At 41.1% G+C, this 22,925-nt stretch overlaps 1 protein-coding gene and 1 long non-coding RNA gene across 2 annotated transcripts; both read left to right on the forward strand.

Moving 5' to 3' along the window:
* Positions 1-1,893: 1,893 nt before the first annotated feature.
* klhdc4 (kelch domain containing 4) lies at positions 1,894-22,395 on the forward strand. The gene is made up of 12 exons (XM_018739479.2): positions 1,894-2,047; positions 2,465-2,556; positions 2,677-2,755; positions 3,856-3,954; positions 4,782-4,918; positions 7,672-7,764; positions 9,113-9,275; positions 10,446-10,524; positions 10,893-11,101; positions 13,487-13,898; positions 14,365-14,463; positions 21,328-22,395. The coding sequence occupies exons 1-12, from the start codon at positions 1,949-1,951 to the stop codon at positions 21,513-21,515; spliced, it is 1,749 nt and encodes a 582-aa protein (XP_018594995.2). The 5' UTR covers positions 1,894-1,948; the 3' UTR covers positions 21,516-22,395.
* On the forward strand, positions 15,680-18,879 carry LOC108926643 (uncharacterized). The gene is made up of 3 exons (XR_001965486.2): positions 15,680-16,043; positions 16,143-16,277; positions 17,567-18,879. It is a non-coding gene; the product is annotated as an uncharacterized LOC108926643 (long non-coding RNA).
* Positions 22,396-22,925: the final 530 nt, after the last annotated feature.

Below are 22,925 nucleotides of genomic sequence, written 5' to 3' on the forward strand. Positions count from 1 at the left end.
CGAAATATTGTGCTTGCATGGGTAATATGTGTGCTGTTTCACTACACTGATATACAAAAGAGCATTTGTTTTTGTAAGGGATGCGCAGAACAATTCTCATGATATTTCTGGATAGGAAATGAAGGTAGATCATTTAGATCTGAATTTTATGGTTCTCTTCAGATGCCCGGTGTGTGAAAAGAAGTCCTGCTCTTCTGCTTGAGTACCATGGCAAGTTATTCTTACTCTTACTAGGCTGTGATATTGAACATGGAACAGAATATCTTGCAGGTTAAATGTTTCTCAAAACATTTCTGTGACTTAAAGGTAAGTGAAAGAAGGGCCTTTGTCTGGGATGTCTGTGTACCAGTTGTTTGGTGAGGAGTGATGGCAGGGCAAGGACTGTTTCAAGGATTTGCTGAGCTGATCTTCTCAGGTCTTGCCTTTCTGGATGTCATGGACCTTCCTAAGGTGGGAAGAAGGTTGAAAAAGGGGTTACAAATGAACACATGTACGCCACATGCTGTTGTAGATCTACCTGCAGAGTTGGTGAAACTAACAGTGTTTCCAGATTCACTTAACCTACATGAAACTGTCGTATGAACTCATTTTACAGCAGAATTTGTCTGGCATAAAGAGGCGTAAAAGAATGGAGTGTATTTATACTGTATTATCTGAGTACACCCTCTCATTGATGGAAACTCACTTGGCTAATATCAAATTAATTTTATATATATAGAAAATTAATATAAATATATATATATACTGTATATATAAAATTAATTAATATATCTAAATAATTTCTTGGTTAATTAATGCTGGTGATGTTTGAGAATGCAAACATCTGACTGACATTTATGCCCTGCGTAAACATGGAGATGGACGTGATGGGAGCTTGATCTTCTACAAGGAACAACAAAACAAGCTGCAGAAGGGCACATGCAGATGGGTATAAATGAATGGAGGGCTCTTGTGACCAGCGTTTAATAGCTGATGTCAGACTGGTTGTTTCCGGATGAGAGCATCTGATACTTGGTTGGTCAGAAAGAGGTTCTAGAACTTGATCGGGGTCAATGAGCTACAGCTGGAGGATGGTGGTGGGAGATGATTGGATAAGCTGGGTGCAGTGACGGGGTTACCTAGTCAGTGAGGGATAGGGTAAGGGTCATATGATGCTTATATAAGACATTAATGACATTTAGAGATATACGTAAGGGCTGATTAAAAAAAAAAAAAAAAAAATGGTGATGGAATTTGCACAAGTGTCTGAGACCGTGCTGTATGGATATTCCACAAGGAGGTGTATCATTTCTTACCCCAGTGTCATATGCCAAAGGTTTTATGTATAATATAGTGTTTGCAAATCAGGAGAGATGGGGCTATAGTAGAATGTTCAATATATTTTCATTTAGCTGATGCTTTTCTCCAAAGCGACTTACAACCTTAAACCACCTACAGTTAATTGCCCATTCATACAGCTGGGTAATTTTACTGGAAGAATCTGGGGTACCTACATTGCTCAGGAGAACTACAGGCAGAGGTGGGATTCAAACCTGCAACCCTGTGGTCTAAAGGTAGCAGCTCTAAGCGCTACAGTACCAGCTAGCGCACCACTGGATATTTACTTTCATTTACTCTTTCATCACTCCCAAAATACTCTTCATGTCACATTGCTGGGTCTCTTTGACACTGGTGAATTGTTGCACTGAAAATGTACAGCATAGGAATGGAGCAGTAGGTGTTTTATCTGGAACAACTGAGAGAATTTTAATTAACCAACATCTCCAGAGAACAAACTATAAACAAATAGGGCAATAAGTCCTCCTGACCGCACGGTGTCGCACGGCCGTGCATTTGGCCTCAGGGGTGACGCGCAAGCGCGCTGCTCTTGGTGCGGCGCGTGTTACCGGAAGTTCAGCGGTTCGCAGTTCCGGGCACGGTGTGTTCACGCGCCGATCAGACAGTGAAGATGGGCAAGAAGAATAAAAAAGAGAAAAAGGTGAAAGGTGCGGAAAAGACAGCGGCGAAAATGGAGAAGAAGGTGTCTAAGAGGGCAAAACGGGAAGAGGTGAGAGTGGTGATATTAGGTGAATAAATCATGTAATAATCAGGTCTCCACCCAGGCTGAATTGAATTGTGAATCATGTGCAATCAATGCAGAAAATAGTGGAATAGAGTAGTGTAAGTTGTTGAGGAACACCGAGCCACTGAGCAGAGCAAAGCAAACTGTGCTGCTGGTAGTATACTAGTAGTTAGAGCTACTTTCCGAATCCCTTTGCTTTTGGACCTAGAGCAGGGGCAGAGGTTGAAGGTTCAGTTCCCATCACCAGTGCTAGGGTACTTACCCTAAAATTGCTCCAGTAAAAATAAAATGGGTATATGTGTGTTCTTGCTCAAACTGTTAGCGAAGGCATGATCAGTGAGGCTTTGTGGCCCAATCACATGAAAGGTGATCTTCCTTTTCACAGCTCTTTGTCTCAAACAGGAGGATCTGGAAGCTCTAATTGCAGAGTTCCAGTCGCTGGATGCAAAGAAGACGCAGGTGGTGGAAACGGAGTGCGCGCCACCATCGCCCAGGTAGCTGCCTCCCGTTGCCATAGTGACGTGTAACCGAGGGGATGAAGCCGGGAAGTAGCATCCGATGGACAGCGTGCCCATTCGTCGCTGTAAACCTCCGCTTTTCTGTCCCGCTCCCAGATTGAACGCATCGCTGTCAGCCCATCCAGAGAAGGACGAGCTGGTCCTGTTTGGGGGCGAATACTTCAATGGGAAAAAGGTGTGAGACCATTACATGTAAATGTGCTGCAGTGGTTGTCAGATTATTTGGCACTCAGGTGATTCACATTTCTTAGAAATAAACAGAAAAAGAAAAGTGCTTTTCCTCTATTAGTTTAAGTGACAAAACCAAAACAGACTAATGAAAAAAATATTTTAAAGTTTAGCATTTTCATGTGGGAAAAAAAATGCTTGCACAATATTATTGGCACCCAACCATCAGTTACAACCACCTTAAGCTTCAACCACAAGCTCTTCTCGTGGGCGTCAGTTAGCCTGCTGCATCATTCCTTCACACTTCTGGATTTGCATTTATTCATTTAGCTGATGCTTTTCTCCAAAGTGGCCAACAGTTTTAAGCTACCTACAATTATTTACCCATTTATACAGTTGGGTAAGTACCTTGATTAAGGTTACTATAGCAAAAGGCCAGATCTGAGCTTGTGACCTTCAGTTCCAAAGTCAGCAGCTCTATCCACTACACAGTCAGCTGCCTGGATTGTTTTTGATCATCATCCTGCAACATTATCCCTCAGTACCTTGTACTGAGACCCAGTTTGAAAACGCTGAGTCGGACATTGCGCATTGCCGAAAAGTTTTACCACAACGTTTAACACGAGAAGCTAAAAGTAGAGCTCACCACACGTCCCTAAAATCCCAAACCTGCTTAATGAATTTTGTGAGTGCATTCCATCGTTAGAATGTTAAGAGGGAATCTCTCCCAATTGATCCTCAGTTTCCTGTCATCCCTGATTACATGAAGAGAGAATAGTTTCAATCGCGACAAACAGATTTTTAGTATAATTGTGTCAGAAAGACAGCTGTCGCACTGAATTCACATTGTGATCTTTTGAGGATTTCTCGGTATAGAAGGGTGTAGAATTTGTTTGCCATTGCCTTCTTCCGCACATGGCTTCGTAGTGTGGGAGGAAACCCCCGCAAACACAGGAGAACATCCAAACTCCACTCTTATTTCCATACCCTCAGCCAGATTTAAACCTAGACATAGTGGGGACCAGTGCGACCTGCTACACCACTTCATTGGCAGGATATTAAAAATGTTCACAGTGACGAGTGTAGGTTCATCTGTCATCCCTCCAGACCTATGTGTACAATGACCTCTTCTTCTACAACATCAAGAAAAACACCTGGGTGAGGTCTGAGATACCCAACCCTCCTCCACGCCGGTGTGCCCACCAGGTGAGGCGTCTCTTTCCTCCTCTCCCTCACATGCCATGCTGCACCGTGTGCTGTACCAGGTTGTGCGCCCTGTAGCCGTGGTAAAAAGCAGGCCTCAGTGAACTACTGTGAACCCAGTGCCATGTAGCTTGTACTTTTGTCCACCAGAGGGAGATTTCCCCCTGTGTCTTCAATATGTGTTCATACTGGAGGCATGATAATAGCACAATTAAGCACTCATTTATTGAGATAGTTATCCTTTAACATTGCTCAAGTTAAAAAGATTTTTTTGGATTTGTTTTTCAGCACCATATATTTTCACTGTTAGCACTGTTAACTATTGCTTGATTAATGTTCATTCTGATTAACATATTGTCCTTTTTCAGTTTAAAATGATTTTAAATTGTGAGATGCATTTGTTTAAAATCCCAGTGCATCTAAGAGAAGGAAAACTGCTATACGCTGCAGCAGGATTTGGAAAAGCACCAGAATTTGTAACCCATGCTATGTGCAGTCTAAATTTCTGTTAGGGTTCCTGGAGAAGAAGCTCACAGTAGGCCGTAAAACGCTCAGAACTAGGCAGCTACTTTAAATTTCCAAAGGAAAATATTTGAAAAATGTGAATTTTTCATAATGTTTTAGTTTTTCCATCCAGTCACAAATATTTTAGCATGCGTTGCCGAGAATATGCGCGTTGTTGTCGTCATCTGCTTAAATATTAGAGTTCTTGTGTAAATTAACTTTTAAATTTCACTACTTTTTTAACATTGTAAGTTTTGGTCAACTGGAAGACATCTTGTTGAAGCCATAACATTTCCTGAGCTTGAGGCCCTGATCTGTCTCCACAGGCAGTGGTAGTTCCACAGGCCGGGGGACAGCTGTGGGTGTTTGGGGGTGAGTTTGCATCACCCGATGGAGATCAGTTCTACCACTACAAAGATCTGTGGGTCCTTCACTTGGGCTCACGCACCTGGGAACAAATCAAGTGAGCAGTTACACTCTGTCATATTTATTTTTGTGTATGTGCTTATATTTCTGAGAAAACAGCAGAGATTTTGAAATTAAATTGGTGAATAAGGTGTGTGGGCTGGTAACACTACATAGTATCCATTGTAAGTCGCTTTGGAGAAAAGCGTCTGCTAAGTGAACAAATGTAATGAATAGAGTTATCATATTAGTCAAATTTAATTTTTCTACCGGAAAAAGTTAAGCCCTCCTATGATCCTTTCGTTTTGAAGAGAGTGCATTGGGTATAGACTAAATATAACAATCACATACAAGTATTCAAGAATAATAAGTCTGTATTCCATATACATCAAAAAAAAAAAAAAGAGTTTTAGTTGTTGTTTAGGAAGAAAAAACAAATAAATTCCTTTAGTTATAGCATTGGTTCTCAACAGGGGGGTGCAAATTGTTTCCAAGTAAAAAGCACAGAGACAGGTCATCATTTGGGTACTCACAGTATTTTATTGCTTTTCAATTATAATGTGCATAAAAATTAAAAACTTATAAAAATCTATGTAAAAATCTCTTCATTATTTAAAAAAATATAATTTAAAAAATATTTAAAAATAATTATAATTAAAAAGTTTTTTAAAAACGTATTCCTTCTCCCTGCATTTTCTTTGAGTTGGAGAGGCGGAGCTTAAGCCAACCTTTTATGTATAGCTGGCAGTGTAGACATGAGTCAGAACGTCAGAGATACTAGTTGAACTAATAGTTAGTATGAATAAGTTCATCACATATGCTAAAAGGAGTTGTGGCGATGGTTTATTGTCAGCACCTCCAGCTAAAAAGTCTATAGCTCTTGCTCTCTGCCTTCGTTTTGGTTCACTGTGATGACTGAATATCCTCAGTTGTCTGACGCCGCCGTTAAATTGCTGCTTCCATTCGCCTCAACTTATTTGTGCGAGGCCGGGTTTTCAGAATTGCCTGCGTTGAAAACAAAATACCGAAATCGCCTGCAGGTGGAGGATGACCTCAGGCTTGCGCTGTCCAACACTGAACCGCACATTGTGCTTCTTTGTAAAAAGAAGCAAGCGTAAGTTTCCCACTAATTTATAATGGCATGGCTAGCGAAACGCACCCTACGTCCCAGTTTGCATATCACATTACGTTACACGTAATGTTACAAATTAGTTCTATATTGTTCAGAAACATTCTTGATAAATTAAGGGCGTGTTCCGCTATTGTCCTTTATATAGTTTTAAAAGACAAAAAAAAACATTAAACAAAAAATCTAAAAAAAAAAAAAAAATCTATCTATCTAGTCATTGGGGGGGGCTTTAGTTCCAAAAGGTTGAAAACCACTGAGTTATAGTTATAGCAGCACTTATTTAAAATAACTGATAATATTGGCTGAGAGGGACAGATGTAGCTTCGTATTGAAGGGCTTTTGAGTAGTTTACTGGATGTCGTTCCGGTGAACTTAACCTGTAGCCTGTTAGTCTAAGAATAAATGTCACAGTGCCTGGAGTGGCCTCGCACCCAAAAACAGCTGAGATGTACTAGGACATACCCAGTGAAGATGTACTGCCATAATGTAGACATACTAGGAATACAAAGGATATTATGACATGGGCAGCACTTTCATTCAGTGTAAAAGGGGTAAATACAGCCACATATCACTTTTGATTAGGCTGTTTTGTTTCATTTAGGAAAATTGAAGATTATAAATATTGTGGTGCACGGCACTCTGGGTTTGGATGGGATGAAGAAGGACACGCAGGCAGTGTTCATTTTGAACATTTTATTACAACACCGGCACACAGGGAAGTAATGCTCTCGGTCCGAAGATGAGGTTTTCTCAAGGACCTGCGCCTCGAGCCAGCCTTCCCAGCCTGCCTAGTGTGCTCGATGCTTTCTTTCCCACTGGCAAGCACAGTCACTCCATTATTTTTCTCAGAAGTCCCCCCTAATGGTTGCACACTTTTTTCACATTTTTCCCATAATGCAACTATTTACAATAAACGCATTCCCTTCTCGAACTCGCAATAATGCAGGTCGTTACAATCATGTTCTTGATTACATTAATGTCTCAGGTGACAGCTTTAAGTGAAAGTTCAGTTTTGCCACATTGCTGTAAACATTGTAATACTGTGTATTGTATTGTCAAAAATGGCATAAACAGAAACACGTTAACCACTGAGGTAGAAAGCGGAAAGAGTGGGAGAAAGAGAGAGCGCAGTGCCAAAACTGAAAACCAATAAACAGCAGCAGCCAAGCTATAAACAAAAATTCAGTAAACTTGCCAAAGCTGCATTTTTCAATAGGCCTGTTGAAATGGGATGTTAATACCTGCAACAGGTAACCAGGAATTGTGCAGCACAAGCTCATTGTGGGAGCTCATCATATAGAAATGTCAAAGGAAAGCAAGAAATGGACTGTATTGATTTGTATTCGGTTGTGTGCAGTGAAGTATCAAAATAACTGCATGGTTACTGTGTGATGACGAAGCGGATAAATGGCCTTTTTTTTTTTTTTATTTTGTTCTGATGTGTTTTTATGCAGACTTAGATTAAAGATGAAAATTCTGTGGTTTGTAATCATACTCTTAAGACTGGAATTTGTATGTTTCTGCTGCAAACTAGTGCATATGATGAAGGAATGCATGTAGGGGCTGTGTGTGTGTGTGTGTGTGTGTGTGTGTGAGAGAGAGAAGTTGTAATGGATGTTAGTATATTCCTGGTTTTGCTGTACCTGATTTCACATCAGTTTGTTTAATGCTGTCATTTGTAGGGCGAGTGGCGCCCCCTCTGGCCGCAGTGGACATCGCATGGTGTTGTGCAAGAGGCAGCTACTGGTGTTCGGAGGCTTCCACGAAAGTGCCCGGTAACTACGGTCCCTTGGGTGGATATAACACCTCTGAAGAATGCCGCAGTGTTATGAGGGCTACGGGGTTGATGGCGAGAGGGATTATGGCAAGATTCTATACAGATATAAAATATAGTTTAATAGGAGCTGGAACTATCCAGTCTGGTCGTCTTCGTGTCTGCACGTAAAATGGATACACACTTTTCACCGTGATACTCTAGTCAGTGTGTACCAATTATTTGTGTCTTAGTCTCAGCAACCGCAGGTGAATCTGAGCCCTTTATGCTTGACTGCACCACTACCTGGTACAGTTACTTCAGTTGCATTTCCAGTCCCGGTCATTTTTAAATTTAATTTCATTAATTTAATTTTTTTTTGAGGCTGATACAGGCAGCACGGTCCGCCAGGGAACACTGATATGTAAAAATACAGTGAAACTGAGTCGGCTCTGTCTGGGCCTGTGTCCTGTATCCATTTCTGGGAAGCGTAAATCACTCATTTCATTCTGTTTTATTTAGGTGCTGTCTTTGTCCAAAATAAGACGTAACAATGCATGTGCTTAGTAAGCAGGATGGCTAAAAGCATAGTGAAGGTACAGCACTTACCTAAAGTTAAATAAGGGGACCTATTAATTCATATAACAGCAGGGAAATACAAAGTTAGATTTAACTGAGAAAAGACAGTAATGAAAACTCTTAAAATTAAGAATTGTAAACCAACAGGGATACAATACAGTGTCTCTTATAGCCAAAGGTCCCACATAACATCAATATGAAGTACGTAGGAAGCGTATAATAAAAAATCAAGGTTAGTGTACTGCACTAACAGTATCTGGGCATCAGGTGAATATTTCAGCTCTGACTGTACTTTACCACATTTGCCATAGTTTGATGTGCGGATTGTTTAAGAATCTGGTGTCAGAAATATTGTGCTCTCTGGTTTAATGTGAATTGAATTGTGTGGTGTGTTCAGTCCAAATACCAGTTTGGCTCAGTGGGAGTTCGGCCAAAATAATTCTCAATATGTGTTAGCCTTACGAGGCACAAAGCTCAGAAGGCGGCGCATAATGCCCAAGACTAGGCTGCAAAAAGAAATGTCAAAATAAGAATAAAAAAACATCTCTGACAACGTAAGAAAAAACAATATTTGTTCTCTATTTGTTTTTTGCTCTACCAGGGTCACATTACACATTGCTCAGTTTATGTCGCTTGTCTTGCCGTTCGTTACATCTCGTGTGAATTAACAGTTTGAATGTAAGTTTTAGTATTTAAAATTTCTGACTGAGGTAAGAACATAACCACAAAGCCCAGTGCTGTCTGTTGCCTGGAGTGGTCATAACCGTCTACAACTATTTTCTGTGACCTAGGGATTATATCTACTACAACGATGTCCACGCCTTCAACTTGGACACGTTCACATGGAGCCGTCTGACCCCTTCGGGTTCCGTGCCCTCTCCTCGCTCTGCCTGTCAGATGACCCTAGCAGGCGATGGCAATGGCATCATCATCTATGGGGGGTATTCAAAAGTGGTGAGTCACTGTGTTCCTGGGGTGCCGTAGTATAGTTTATGTCTTTTGTTTCTTTGACACAGAGTCTGGCTGAGGACAGCCAAGGGTGATGGGCTTGAAGGTGGAAAAGGATGTCTCATAACCATTAATCTCCTGAAAAGTAAAAGATATGCAGAGAATAACACTTTAAATGGCACAGATGGGCACAAACTCTCCAGTAAAGAATATGCTTGATTTTGGGGCCTGTAGGGTGGCTGGTTGACATCGCAGCTTGGAAGAAGTAATTACTGTTATCTTAAAAATGGCACAAATTTGAATTTCCATGGCTCAAAACAGCACAAATGCAGCACTAATGGAAGATGAAGGATTTTTTTGTGCTGTTTGTAGGGGGATAGCTTCATGGAGTGCCTTTTGTTTACTTCGCTGAATAGATACGAAATGAGTTTCGCTCGTGAAGAGTTTGATACCCCCCCCCCCCCCCCCCCCCCTTTCCATACAAACACAAGTTTATTGCTGGAGGATGTGCATGCCTTTGTACTCAGAGGGGTTTAGGGTCCTACTTCAGATGCTGTAAATTTTCCTCCAAACCCACCGCCTGCTGACCAGGCCAGGAGGGAGACTAAGGTGTTGCCAAGCAACAGCAGGTCTGGGCCGGGGAGGTGAGTGCAGAGTTTGACGCTGGGAACTCGGACGCATAGATGTTGCTGATTGCGATCACTGATGGGTACATGTAACTTCTGGGGCAGCTGATCGTGTAATGAATACAGCTACTGCCTTTAGATTAGAAGACTGCAGGTTCAAATTGCACCTAGTGCTGCAGTACCCTTGAGCAAGGTACTTGCCTTAAAATTGCTCCAAAGGTCACTTTGGCAAAAAGTATCAGCTAAATGTAAGCCTTATTAATTTATTCAGGTTATTTATTTATTAATTGTTTTTTAAAATAATATGTTTAATCACAGGTGTGGTTTTACAGATAGATGCATTATTTATCCGAATTGGTGTATGCTAGATTTGCTGAATGCAGTTAACTTGGAAATGACTAGGTGTGCATTCTGTTAATGTTTTCCTTTTGCCGTTAAAGCGAAGTGTAACTGAGTCGTACTCTAAATGTAGTTTACTGTTGTTACTATGTCTGTGACCTTAATATGGTCAGATGCTCTGTCTGATTGTGACTTTCTTCCCTCTTTATAGAAAGCAAAGAAGGATGTAGACAAAGGCACCATTCACTCTGACATGTTCCTCTTAAGGAGCGAGGGCAAGGAGAACCAAGGTGCGTGTTTGTCTCTTGCTGTCCCTTTCACTCGGTCTCCCTCCGTGTATTTATTGGTCTGTCTCCGTCTGTGCTTGTGTTGCTGTAAGACTGAGGTGGAAGGTGACTGGTTTCTTGAAAAAAATATCAGAAAATGTTAATTTTCCAATGGTTCCTTGCAACGGACTGGCGTCCCGTCCTGAGTGTATCCCCACCCTCTCCAGCCTTGTGCCCTGTGTTGCCGGGTTAGGCTCCGGTTTGCTACGACCCCGCTCAGGACAAGCGGTTTCGGACAATGTGTGTGTGTGTGTGTGTGTGTGTGTGTTAATTTTCCACTTTATGGCACTTTCTCTTTTTTTGTCTTTTTACTCCATTTCCCATTCCGGCAGAGAAGTGGTCATGGTCCCGTCTGAACCCGTCAGGGGTGAAGCCACACCCGCGTTCAGGGTTTTCTGTGGCTGCTGCCCCTGGGAACCGGGTTGTGCTCTTTGGGGGGGTGTGCGATGAAGAGGAGGAGGAGACGCTGGAGGGCGATTTCTACAATGACCTCTACCTGTATGACTCTGGCAAGAACCGCTGGTTTCCTGTACAGCTTAAGGTACATGTGTATATATGTGTGTAAGAGTGAATCAGTAAGTTTGTTTGTTATTCAAAGGAATATAGTGCTAAATTAGTCTGTGTTGTACCAGTGTATCAAACTCCAGGCAGCGTGTGTTCAGGTTTTTGCTCCTTCTTCCTCTCTTTATTTTCTTATTTTCAACCATTCCAACATGTTTGAAGATTTTAAAAAAAAAAAAAATTAGAAAAGTACATTTAAAAATTGCAGCTATTATAACCATGTGTCTGTGGTTGAAAATGGCATAGTGGTACAGTGAGTGGTGCTGCTGCCTAACAGCACCTGGGTGGTGCAAGAAAGCATGGGTTTGATCCATACTGAGTCTGTGTGTAATTTGCATGTTCTCCCGGTATCTGTGTGGGTTTCTTCCGGGTGCTACTGGGTTCTCTCACAGTCCAAAGACATGCAGTTCAGCTACCCCCCCGATAGAATGGCATCCCATCCAAGGTGTAGTTTCCTCAGCCTTGTACCCAGTGTTTCCGGGATAGGCTCTGTATCACCATGACCATAATATGACAATCAGTTAATGAAAATGGATGGATGGATTGGATATGTGGTTGAAAATATGTACCTTCTGTACATTCATTTAAAAAAATTATATTTTTAAGGATGAAATAAACTGACTTCTGTAATTGGTTAGGGTTATGAGTGTAAAACCATTTAGGTATACATGCTGGCAGACATTTCTCTAATATCGCCTTATAGAAGGAAGAATTAAATACCAAATAACATACATACACACACACGGTGCTGTAAAAAAGGATTTGTATTTCACTTTTCTTTCAAATTTTTTGGCATCAAATTTGATCTGTCATTTTTTTTTTTTGTTGGTATATAAATGAAGCTTGAAATAGCAGAAATGACACCACTGTTGCTTGTATGTAGTTTACTTGGTATGGGAAATAATTTTACAGTATGAGCATGAAGAATTAATTGCCCTTCACTTTAGTCAACCTTGTTAAGAGTATAATTAGTCATCTATTTGAATACAATCAGGGCTTATTCAGGGCCAGTCCTGTCAGTATAATTTTCTACTGCTTAAACCTTTTCCAGCAAAAGTCAAAATGGCAAAATGGAGATTTGTTGAGGCATATCATGCTAAACTCAAAGGAAGACCATCTGAAAAATGTGTAAAGATTGCCAGAGAATAGTTGCTGAGTCCTATCAATCTGAATAGGGTTATGCAGCCATTTGTAAGGGCCTGGTCCATGGTCACAGTTGTAGTCATCAAATGGAGAAAGTTTGTAACAGTGCTGAATCTTCTTAGGAGTGGTTATCCTGCTAAAATCTCTTCATGACCAAATTATAAAATTATTAATGGGCTCAAAAAAAATCCCAGAAAAACTTCCTTGTAATTGCACACCTGTCTTACCTCAGCTTAAATTAGTGTTTATGACTAACTTAAAACAAAAATGCTGTATAGAAATGAGGTACAGAAGAGATTGGCAAGGAACAGTTTGCCAGGTCTGGTACAACTTGTGTCATGCATTCTGGTTTATTTTAATAGGCTTTAAGTGTAGAAGCTGGAAAACCAGTTACAGTAGTCCTGGAGCTATAACATAGCCTAAGACAGAACCTGGGTGTGGTGTGAGGTAAAACCAGGTTCTACGAATTTTGCAGAAAAGGCATGTAAGATTGGGATATGGCTTCATTGTGCGGCAAGTAGCAGAGTCTGTTGCTACCCCCCAGGCTCCTGACTGAAAAAGTGGAAAAAGATGCAAGTGACTTGTCGCATTTGATACAGAGTTCATGATGGGTGGATTGACCAGCAGGGAGATGGAGGATTTAAGTCTTACAAAGACTGTATTATTGATAGTAATTGGTCATTCATGTAGAGATACCAGACAGACATGCTATAATGCGAGATGATATATCTGTATTTGTTGAGGGGAAAAGAGCAGAATAACTGTGTTGTCGTCTGCATAACAGTTGATGGAAGATACTGTGAGAGGCAATGACCAAACAGAGTGCTATAATGGAGAAGAGTAAGGAGCCAAGCACCAACCCCTATGGGACTACTGATTAAAGAGACTGAGAGGCAGGGTTCTTTTTGTAAGAACTACCTGATAAGTAAGATTTCAAACAACGATCCTTTGATTCCAAACTATTCTTGTGAGATATGGAGAATTTAGAGGTTGATCATGCCAGATGCTGTAGAGAGGCTGAGAAGAATCAGAACAGTACAGGGATGCAGTTGTAGCAGTTTGGAGAGCTTCTCACCTTGTGCGGCGTGTTGTCTTGGTAAAATGACCAGTTTTGAATCCAGACACATCAGTTGAGTTTATTTTGAGAGAAGAATATTAAAAACTGATCATTGGCATGTTCAGTCATGGATTGATGTGCATCTTTCTTTCCTTCTTCATGTAGGGTGCCAAGCTGGAAAAGAAGAGGTGTCGTAGGAGGAGAAAGGAAGGGACAGCTGAGGGCCAAGGAGATGAGGAGTGTAAGGAGGAAACACAAGTAGTACAAGATCCAGTGGAGGTTGTGAAGGAGATTGTGACAGAGGATGGTACAGTGATGACGATCAAGGAGGTCGTTCCCGTGCCCTTGGTGGAGGATAAAAGCGAAGAAGAGGAGGAAGAGGAGGAAGCTGTGGCTGCAGCACCACTGGTGGAACCCTGTCCTCGCTCCAGTGCCATGGCTGCAGTCAAGCATGGAAAGCTGTATCTCTACGGTGGCATGTTTGAAGTTGGTGACCGCCAGTTCACACTCAGTGACTTCTACAGTCTCGACCTACACAAGGTGGACCTTTGGGAAGTGCTGGTGGAAATGGACCCTAGTGAGTAAACAAGATTCTCATCTCTGTCAGTCTTGGAGAAGGATGTTTGAGAATATTGGGGTTTTTAGATTGGAACAGATTCCCACCCCTCCATTTAAAACAATGGGGAATTAGCATTTGGTTTCTGAAATGTCAGTATCCACACTGTTTTCAGGAATGGATGAATTTAGTAAATCAAGGGATTGCTCTACTTAGTGAGCATTGTTGGGTTTGTGTCTTTGTGTGAACATGAGTTGTATTATCTGTCACTTGATGAGTGTTTTTGTGTATAAAAGACAATGAGCATGTTTTTGCTTGTTTGCTGTTTAGTTTATAGTTGTGTGTTATCTGTATCATTGCATGAAAACATCTGTCTCTGTAAGAATGTGAAAGTATATCTGTGTGTGCCCAAAGAGAGCAGTGTAGAGATGTTGGTACTGGGCTGCTGTCTCACATACAAGGTTACCTGCTCCTTTCTCACCTTCAGAGACACAGGAGTGGCTAGAAGAATCGGAGTCTGAGTCAGGGGAGGAAGAGGATGATTCTGGTGGAGACGAAGAGTCTGAAGACGACGAAGATGAAGAAGGTAAGTTTTGCCCTTGCATAGTCAGGTAGTCTGCCGTTTGTATGTGTGTGTGTACCATATGTATCAGTAATTGTGTTATATTCTCCAAATTATTACTGTCACATGGACACCCCCAAACACTTGGTAGCCTTATGTCAGACATTCCAGTCGTTGCTGCTGTTTCATCCACAATTTAACAGGAAGCCATGCCTTTTCCCTCTTGGTGCAAAATGTTTGATTGTGAAGGTTCAACTCTCAAGTGTGAACTGTTTGCATAATGGGCAGAATTGTCAGCAGTCTGGTTTGGTGGGGGGAAGTGGTTGTCTGGGGCAATGGGTGCTGACTGACACATCCCACCAAATCTTGCCCCAGGAGTGGCCTGACAAGTGTTCGCTGAAGTGCGACTATATTTCCTGTGTTTGGCAGAACTGATTTGCTCAGCACTCCAAACTGCTTCTCTGCTGATCTTCTATTCAAACACCTGTCAGGAGAGGATGCTGGGAGGCCACCACTGTGGAAGACATAAATCTGATAATGCTGATATTTCCTCTTCACCTTGACTCTTTGAAATAAGAAAGAAAAATCTAGGATGTCAATGCAGTATTTAGTTTGATTTGAGAGTTGGAGGGCTGTAGTATCTAACCCCTTTCTCAAAATATCATGCTAATGGCTGCAAATGTATTTACAGTTCCAGCAGAAAGTATTGACCTTCAGTTAATAGTTTTTTTGCTATGTTGCAAAGTTAAATTAAAATGTTTGGGGTTTTTTCACTCTATAAGTAACTGCCAAAAATTGAAGCATTTGTATGTTTTTTAGATCTGCCACTGTGACAAATATCAACCACCTGTGAAATGCAGCTTCTGTCAACATCCTCCAAAATAATAGTGTGGAAAGGGGCCCATTCCAACTCCATATGTCCAACTTCCCTCAGTATGCAGGAGAAACTTCTGGTGGTGAACCCTGGTCTCCTTCAGGCATTCCTAGGATGTTGTCTCTACTTGTATGGGCCTCCCAGGTCTGTCCAGTGGTCTCCTTAGTCACTTGATCCAATTCACCACCAGACAGTGTTTTGTTGACAGCTCAAGCACTACTCTTTACCCAGGGCTTCAGAATAAATAACCTGGATGTAGATGATACAAGTAAAAAGTCAATTATCAACCTTTGAGCTAAGGTACAACAATCTGGGTTTAGATCAGGTAGGTTGTTCTTACAAAATTATGGAGTGAGTATAGCTATGCTGACCTCAGCTGGAGATATTGTTTGGAATGAGGGAGCACTTTCAGGGACTTGTGACCCAAATAAATGTGCCTAACATCCATGATGAAGTGCTCAAGTTTCTGAGGTATATGGTTTTGAGGTCCGTCTCGACCCAAGGTCAGTGTAGCAGTAAAACAACTCCGGTGACAGGGCAGAGCAGCGGCTGAGGTCTGTCTGGAATTGCTGAAAGCATTTTGTGAAATGTTGATTTTTGTTTTGGCTATGGAGCAGTGGACCAAAACTTGACCCTTGAGAGAAGACTGGGCCTGTGATCATGTGTCCTGAGGTAATCTGTGGGAGGTGTTGAAGGAGTATGGGCTTCTGAGTACCATGCAATTTTTTGGGTATGTTTGCTTTTTTGGCATTGTCAAGCTTTTTAGTGTAGATGTTGGACTCTGCTAACACTAACTTGTCTTCCTTCTGTTATTGTTATTCATGAACAGGATATTAAGACACAGTCAGGAACTAAAGAATATCCAGATTGGAGACACCAGGGTTGCATTGTTAACATTTTTAGATGATGTCATCCAGCCTACACTAAATCAGCTTGCAGTTAAGTCCCCACAGTCAGGATGAAGGTGAGCAGCACCAGCTCTGAGGTAATGTTTTCCCCAGGGTAATGATATGTTGTTTTCTGTAGTTGATGCAGCATCTTCTACAGATGGAGTTGTTTAGGCACTTTGAGGTTCCTTTTATGGATAAGGGCAGGCGGGAATCGTGAGATTGAATAACGACACGTTGCAGCAGTTGAAGTATTTCGGATACTGCACAAAACTATGGTAGTGAAGCAGGAGCTGAGTCTTTGGGTGAAGCTTGTAGTTTACTTCACGTTATATATATATCCTCATCGTTATTTGTGGTTGCAGTTGTTGAGTAGTTACCAAATGTGCAAAATAGTGGGTAAAAGTGACAGAAATGATGTGTTTGTCATGGTGGCAGGGTTCACACTACATGACAGGCTAAGGAGCTCAGCATTCAGAAAGGCCTTCAGACAATAGCTGTTGGATCTCCAGTGTAAGATGGGCCACTTGAAGTGTATCAGGGGTCTCGCTAATTCCTCGGGAGTGCCTCCAGTGGCAGGTATACTGGGCACTCCTTACTGGGAGGAGGTCCTTGGGCAGATGCAGGACATGCTGGAGAGATTATGACCCAAATCTGTCACAGGAAGCACAAACACGTGTGAGGTTACAGACGTTGAGGGAGGGCTGCAGGTTTTGAGTTATCTAAGAATGGTCCAGCAACTCACAGGCACAGTTTGTTCATTTGAATATCTAGCATAATGTAAGCCCATATTTTTAGCACCATTTGCTTTCAGGATGCAGTGTGGCCACCCAGATAAAAGGAAGTAAAAGAAAGTCGAATATAGTGCAGTAGAGTTACTGGGTTTAGTGAAGGAAATCAAAAATACATCTAAATTTTACAAAATCATATTGTGTGGCTTGTGTGTAGAAGTGCTGTGTACCATACCGTATTGGTTAAGGTAAATGCAGTGGGTCAAACGAGCATTCTAGCAGTGATATAAAAAAGGTGCAATGTCAAAACGACAGAAAATTTTGCTTTTAGTGAAATGTCTAATTGTCATTTACACCTTTGGAACAAACTGCAACTGTCATCCAGCAAGGCTGAAATTTTGGGGGACATGTACCCTATTATAAATTCATACAATAGATACATATTTTGATTGAACAGCTTTTCTCTACTTTATTAGCACTGTTTTGTGATTAAGATATATGAGATATACTTCACAAATAACTGTGCATACATAACAAAGCACGAAATCAAACAAACGTGCATTAGACTAACTGAGCTGTCCTTGTGAAAAATATGTTCTGATTAGTTCATCCTCAATTCTGTTGTCTGCCCTCAGCCTGCCAGGGTTCTGGGGTGTCCACATCTTCTGCCCTCTGCCTCTGCTCTGAAACCACCTCGTTTGGCATTCCACGGGGCACTGCAATGTTCTGAAGCGTGCAACATGGGACAGTAATCTGGCACATCCTCTGCTGACTGCAAAGAAGGGCTCTCTCTGTTCTTTCTATCACATGAAAACAGAACAGTGAAGGTGCTTTGGGTACTGATGTGCATCTGATTGTAGTGCTTCTCTGTAGATGATCTTAGATTCTGCACAGGTGTCATGATCCAAGGGTGTAAGGTATACACATGGTCACCTTCAACACTTACATTCGTTTCTTGAATAGGAAACAGCCAATAATTGACCATTTTTTGAAAAGTGCCAAATTGTACCTTTTCTCATCTTCTGAAATACATTACTGCTCCTTAAAATATAAGTGTTGTGAATGGCACTTTGATATTTAGCCACAATATTTGTGATACGGTTTTAGAGTCACATACTGCCTGAATGCTTAGTGTCTGTGGGTTTTCTGTATTAGCGCACATACACAGCTTCAAATGGGAGGTTCAGCTAAATGTGTACCATTAATTGCACCTAGTACCTTTGGGAAGTCTGGTATCATATTAAGAGCCTTCTGGTTATTGGGAAAAGTATATGATTCTGTACTCTTTGCATAAGTGACCTCAGGAGGAGAAAGAGTAGAAACAACACAGTTTACAATGCTACCTGTGAGATTCCAGGGACAGAAGCCAACATGTGCAGAAAAGCACCAAAGGCCAAGAAATGGAGTAGCTGGAATCTTTGTTTTTGCAGGGATTTTGTAACTTTGTAAATAAACTAATACATGTTGAGAAAACTATCCTTCCTAACATGCTGCCTCTGTTGCAGTCTATGCCTCCTCCATGCAACAGCTAAGGCAGGAATTTCGAGGCCAAAACAGGTTAAAACATGCTTTTCGCAGGCATTAAATAACATGCAATCAGCAATAATTGAACTGTTGCCAGCCAATCGGATTCAGTGTTTTACTTGCATAATTTCCAATCAATATTTTGCGCTGTGAAAGGGAAATGCCTTTAAATCCATATGCAATAAGGTGAATGTGCACAAATTAGCACCCCAACCCTTTTGTCTTATATCTGTTAAAGGCTTATTGTGTCTTTACAGTTAAATTTGGCATTTACTTTTTAGCAATGAAAGATGGTTTGTACAAGCACTAAATGTTTGCAAATTTGGCTTTATGTGTTTTTTGTCTTGCACAGGAATACCCAAATGGTGTTTGAAACTGTTGCTATGGAGAACTTAGTATAGTGACTTGCTGCTACTGTGATGCTCACCAGGACAAGCAGTTTTGAAGATGGATGGATGAATTCTTTCCAAAGTGATATTAATGTCAAAATATCAAAAAAAAAAAGATTTAAAAAACCAGAACATCGCTTGTTCTGTAATTGTAAACAACTGTAATTGTTTAACCTTTTCTGTTAGTAGTCTGTTGGGTCAGGTGTGTTGTATTTTCTTTAGTGATCACAGTAAAACATAAACATGACCCACCTGCATTAAAGTGGGTGAGATGAGTGTTAAAAAAAAAAGAACTCAACTCTGACAGTTGACATGGCAGTTTAAACTCCTCGTAAAACTTTGTTGAAGCAAAAAGTTAGAGAAATCCTTTTGGAATTAAATGGAAAAAATATGGTATTGCCAAAAAGGATATTCTACCTAACTGAGCAACTAGATAAGGAAAGTAGTTTTTAGGGAAATGTCCAAAAATCCTGTTGCATCACTGACAGTTGCAGAGTGTATTGCCAATGAGGGAAAATGGTCCAGAGATCAACTTTCTCTTTAGAACTTTGCAGATTTCACCTCTTCGGCAGAGTACCTAGACGGCAACCATATCTCAGAAGGAGCAGCACTAAATCACCCCTGGAATTACACCATCCTTACACGAAGCCATATGACCTTAAGGCATTCTCAGTTTTTGTGATCTGACTATAGCTGTTCAGAAAATGCAGTTTTTCAGGCAACCACAGCCCACCACAAAGATCCGTGACTACCATTAGACATGGTGGTGGCAGCATCATGTTGTTGGTTTTTTTCCCCATTACTGGGAAATCTGTTTTGCAGAATCAAAACCAGCCATATCCTGCAGAGAAACCTGTTTCAATTGGCAGAACTTTTACTTAAGGCAAATATTCATGTTAAAAAAATCATGGTTATTGCTGCTCTTGTATTCCTTTGTTTTGTGGCTGATGGTGTGTTGGATAGAAAACTTGGTGGTAGTCACAACTGGGCAGCAACAGTCTTTTCAGGATGTTGTTTTGAGAAGCACACATACAGAGTACCAGAGATGTCTGGTAAATATTGTCTGGCCTAAATAACAAATCACTTAAAAGTATGTAATAGATTTATGTAAATTTATATGGCTTTAATGGGTTTTCAATCTAAAATGGAAGCTTATTGCACTTCAGTGTTCAAAGAAGAAACCATGTAGCCATTTGGAGTCTCACTAAAGACAGAAAAATTATTTCTTACTCCAAAAGAATTACTCATTGTCAGTTGTGAAGAATTTTGAAGAAGAAATTTTGAGAGGCAGCCAAGGTGCACCAAAGCTGAAATGTAATATATAATCATTCAGATTTTTTTTTTTTATTTTTTAAAAAGAGAAAATCTGTTGATTTAGTGTTTCAGTTTCTGGTAGTTTTTTGAAGGTTTTGATGAGAGACTGCAAGTTTTGGGGGCTGTTTCAACATACAATGGCAAATGTTTTTTTTTTTTTTTTCTTCTTTGTAGTGAATGACCTAGCTTTCACTCATAAGTTGTTTTATGTGTTTTCTTTTCTGAATGACTTCCTTCTTTTTTTTTGACTTCAGAAGATGAATTTTGACTAATTTTATGCTGATAGGATTTTACTGTTATCAACAATTTAGTCAGAACTCACTAAATTGCATCTTTAGTGTGCACTGTGATCTGTTCTGTCTCTCTAGGCTTCTGCAGCCCCATGTATACCTTATTCCTCTTAGTTGACCTTAAACTGAATTTATGTAACCCATTGTTCTGGCAGAAGTCGATAGTACTGAACCTTTATTTTGATGCAAAGATGTCATATAGTTGATCAGTTGATTGATGCGAAGATAGTTGTCATACCAATAGTTTTAGGTATTATAGATGGAGGTAGTAAAAGTGAGTTAAACAAAAGTAGTGCTAGATTAACAGTATCTGAAACATTGACTTAGTATTGCCAATAGCTGTATGAAAAGCACTGTGTTAACATTTCCATTAGCAGCAGTAGCAGAAACAGTGAGTTGGTTCTTCCAGTACAAGTAGTAATAGCAGGTTTTGGAAAAATTTAGTTACCATTCTCAGTTGCAGTACTAACTGCAAGAGTTGTATAAAATTTGAGTTAGTATTGTTGGATGGCATCCTTCAACAAAGTTCTTGCCCTAAATTGCGCCAGTAAAAATTTTCCTAGCTGTATTAATGGGTAAATATGTAATTGTAGGTAGCAGTGAAGGAAAAAATGTCTGCTTAATGAATAAATGTAAATTTAGTGCATGAATGGGTGAGTAACTCAGTGTGTGCAGCTGCCTTGCAATGACTGGTGTCCCATTCAGGGTGTACCTCCCCTCATCTTTGCACCTAAGGTTAGGCTCTGGACCACTATGACCACGATCAGGACAAGCACTTAATGGAAATGAACAGATGGATGGCTGGATGGAAATATGCAGCACTAGCAGCTCCAGCCACTTTAACGGTAGCGCTAACTCTGTCCTGCATTTGTCTTTCAGAAGAGGAGCATCCCCCGGTGAAGGCTGGCGAGACATTAACAGACTTCCAGGCCAGAACCGAGCAGTATTGGACAGGTCTTGCAAGGGCCAACATGGGCCCAGATGCTAAAGAGAGGAAGGTGATGAAGGTGGGCCAAGCTATGGCCAAGGTCTTCTATGAAGAGCAGGTGGGGGTGAGCCAGTCCTGATCCTCTGATGTGATGTGGATATGTGAGAGTGGGTGGTTGTGTCCTTGTGTATTTCTCCATATGTGGATAGCTGTATACAGTATGTACTTGTACATATGCAGGCATGTGTGTTCCAGTTAGTGGTAAAACACAGTGCCTTTTCTAAGTGCATCGAATATATTAATATCTGGAAACATGCTACCTTATATACACCATGGTACATCATACTTCTTATTTTCTGTACAATAAAGCTTTTTTATGGCTGGATCCTGGTATTGTGCTTGTCTTTCTCTAGTGTTTGTGCAACAATGTGTGCTGTTGTGGCAAATAAGCGGGTACACAGTGTCACAGACTTAAGTTTGTGAGCTCCTTGTGTCCTTTCACTCAGCTGTTTCCTCAACTAAAACTAATTTCTTCTGTAATGAACTACACTGCTTTTTCTTCCCTTCTCACCTCATCTTCTCTAGCTCAGAATGTGTTTCTTGATGGATATCAGTCTGGATTCAAGATCAGCTATTCTAATAAGACTGCCCTCCTTGCAGTGTCAGAAGCTTTTCAGTTGGCTAGAACCATCTCGCTTTTCTCAGTCCTCATTCTCCTTGACCTCTCTTCAGCATATGACACCGTCAGTCAATAGATCCAACTTGCCTTTGTAGAACAGCTTGGAACCAAAGAATTGCCCTGGAAATAGTTTGCTACCTATCGGGTAGATATTCCCAGGTGGTTTGGCATAGCTGTCTGTCTTCTCCTTGGTCTGTCATCTGGTGTTCCACATGGCTTGGTACTGGACCCCTCACTCCTCTGCATCACCACTCCTTTTCTTGGCTCTGTCATTGCTTCTCATGGATTCATGTTTCATAGCTGTGCTCATAATCAGCTCTTCTTTATCCCCCCCCAACTGCCTCAGATGTATCCTCTTGCGTTGTATCTTGCCTCTCGGACATCTCTGCTCGGGTAACTAACCACAAGCTGTAGCTCAGTCTATCCAAGACCAAGATCCTCCATCTCCTAGCAAGTCCATCCACCTGTGTAGAGCTAGCTGCCAAACTGGATAATTCACCAATTTAAACTATTTCATCATTCAAGTGCTTGGGAAAAACAATGTACTCAGATCTCTGTTTCTCCCAGCACATTTAGACCATAACCCAATCTTGCAGAAACCCTGTGTGTACAATTTGCAAAATTCTTCCATATATCACAACACACTCCATACAGCTCCTGGTCCACAAAATGATCCCTGTCCTGCCTTGACTTCTACATCTCCCTCCTGATTCGTGTTCCGACCACTGCCATCCAGCCTGTCCAGCTGATCTAGAATGCTGTGGCGTATGCTGTGTTCAGCTTACCAAAGCATTACCATGCATTTCCCACTCTCGTTTCTCTCCATTGACCTGGATCAAGTTCTGTATCAAGTTCAAGACTCTATAGGAC

The sequence above is a fragment of the Scleropages formosus genome, chromosome 7 (assembly GCF_900964775.1).
Source record: "Scleropages formosus chromosome 7, fSclFor1.1, whole genome shotgun sequence".
Classification (NCBI taxonomy): Eukaryota; Metazoa; Chordata; class Actinopteri; order Osteoglossiformes; family Osteoglossidae; genus Scleropages; species Scleropages formosus.

What these genes read in the sequence shown, in the direction of transcription:
- klhdc4 (XM_018739479.2), top strand. Translation starts at nt 1,949, where the DNA reads ATGGGCAAGAAGAATAAAAAAGAGAAAAAGGTGAAAGGTGCGGAAAAG. An exon ending in CGCACCTGGGAACAAATCAA is followed by an intron (nt 4,919 to 7,671) that starts GTGAGCAGTTAC and finishes TGTCATTTGTAG; the next exon opens with GGCGAGTGGCGCCCCCTCTG. An exon ending in GGTTTCCTGTACAGCTTAAG is followed by an intron (nt 11,102 to 13,486) that starts GTACATGTGTAT and finishes TTCTTCATGTAG; the next exon opens with GGTGCCAAGCTGGAAAAGAA.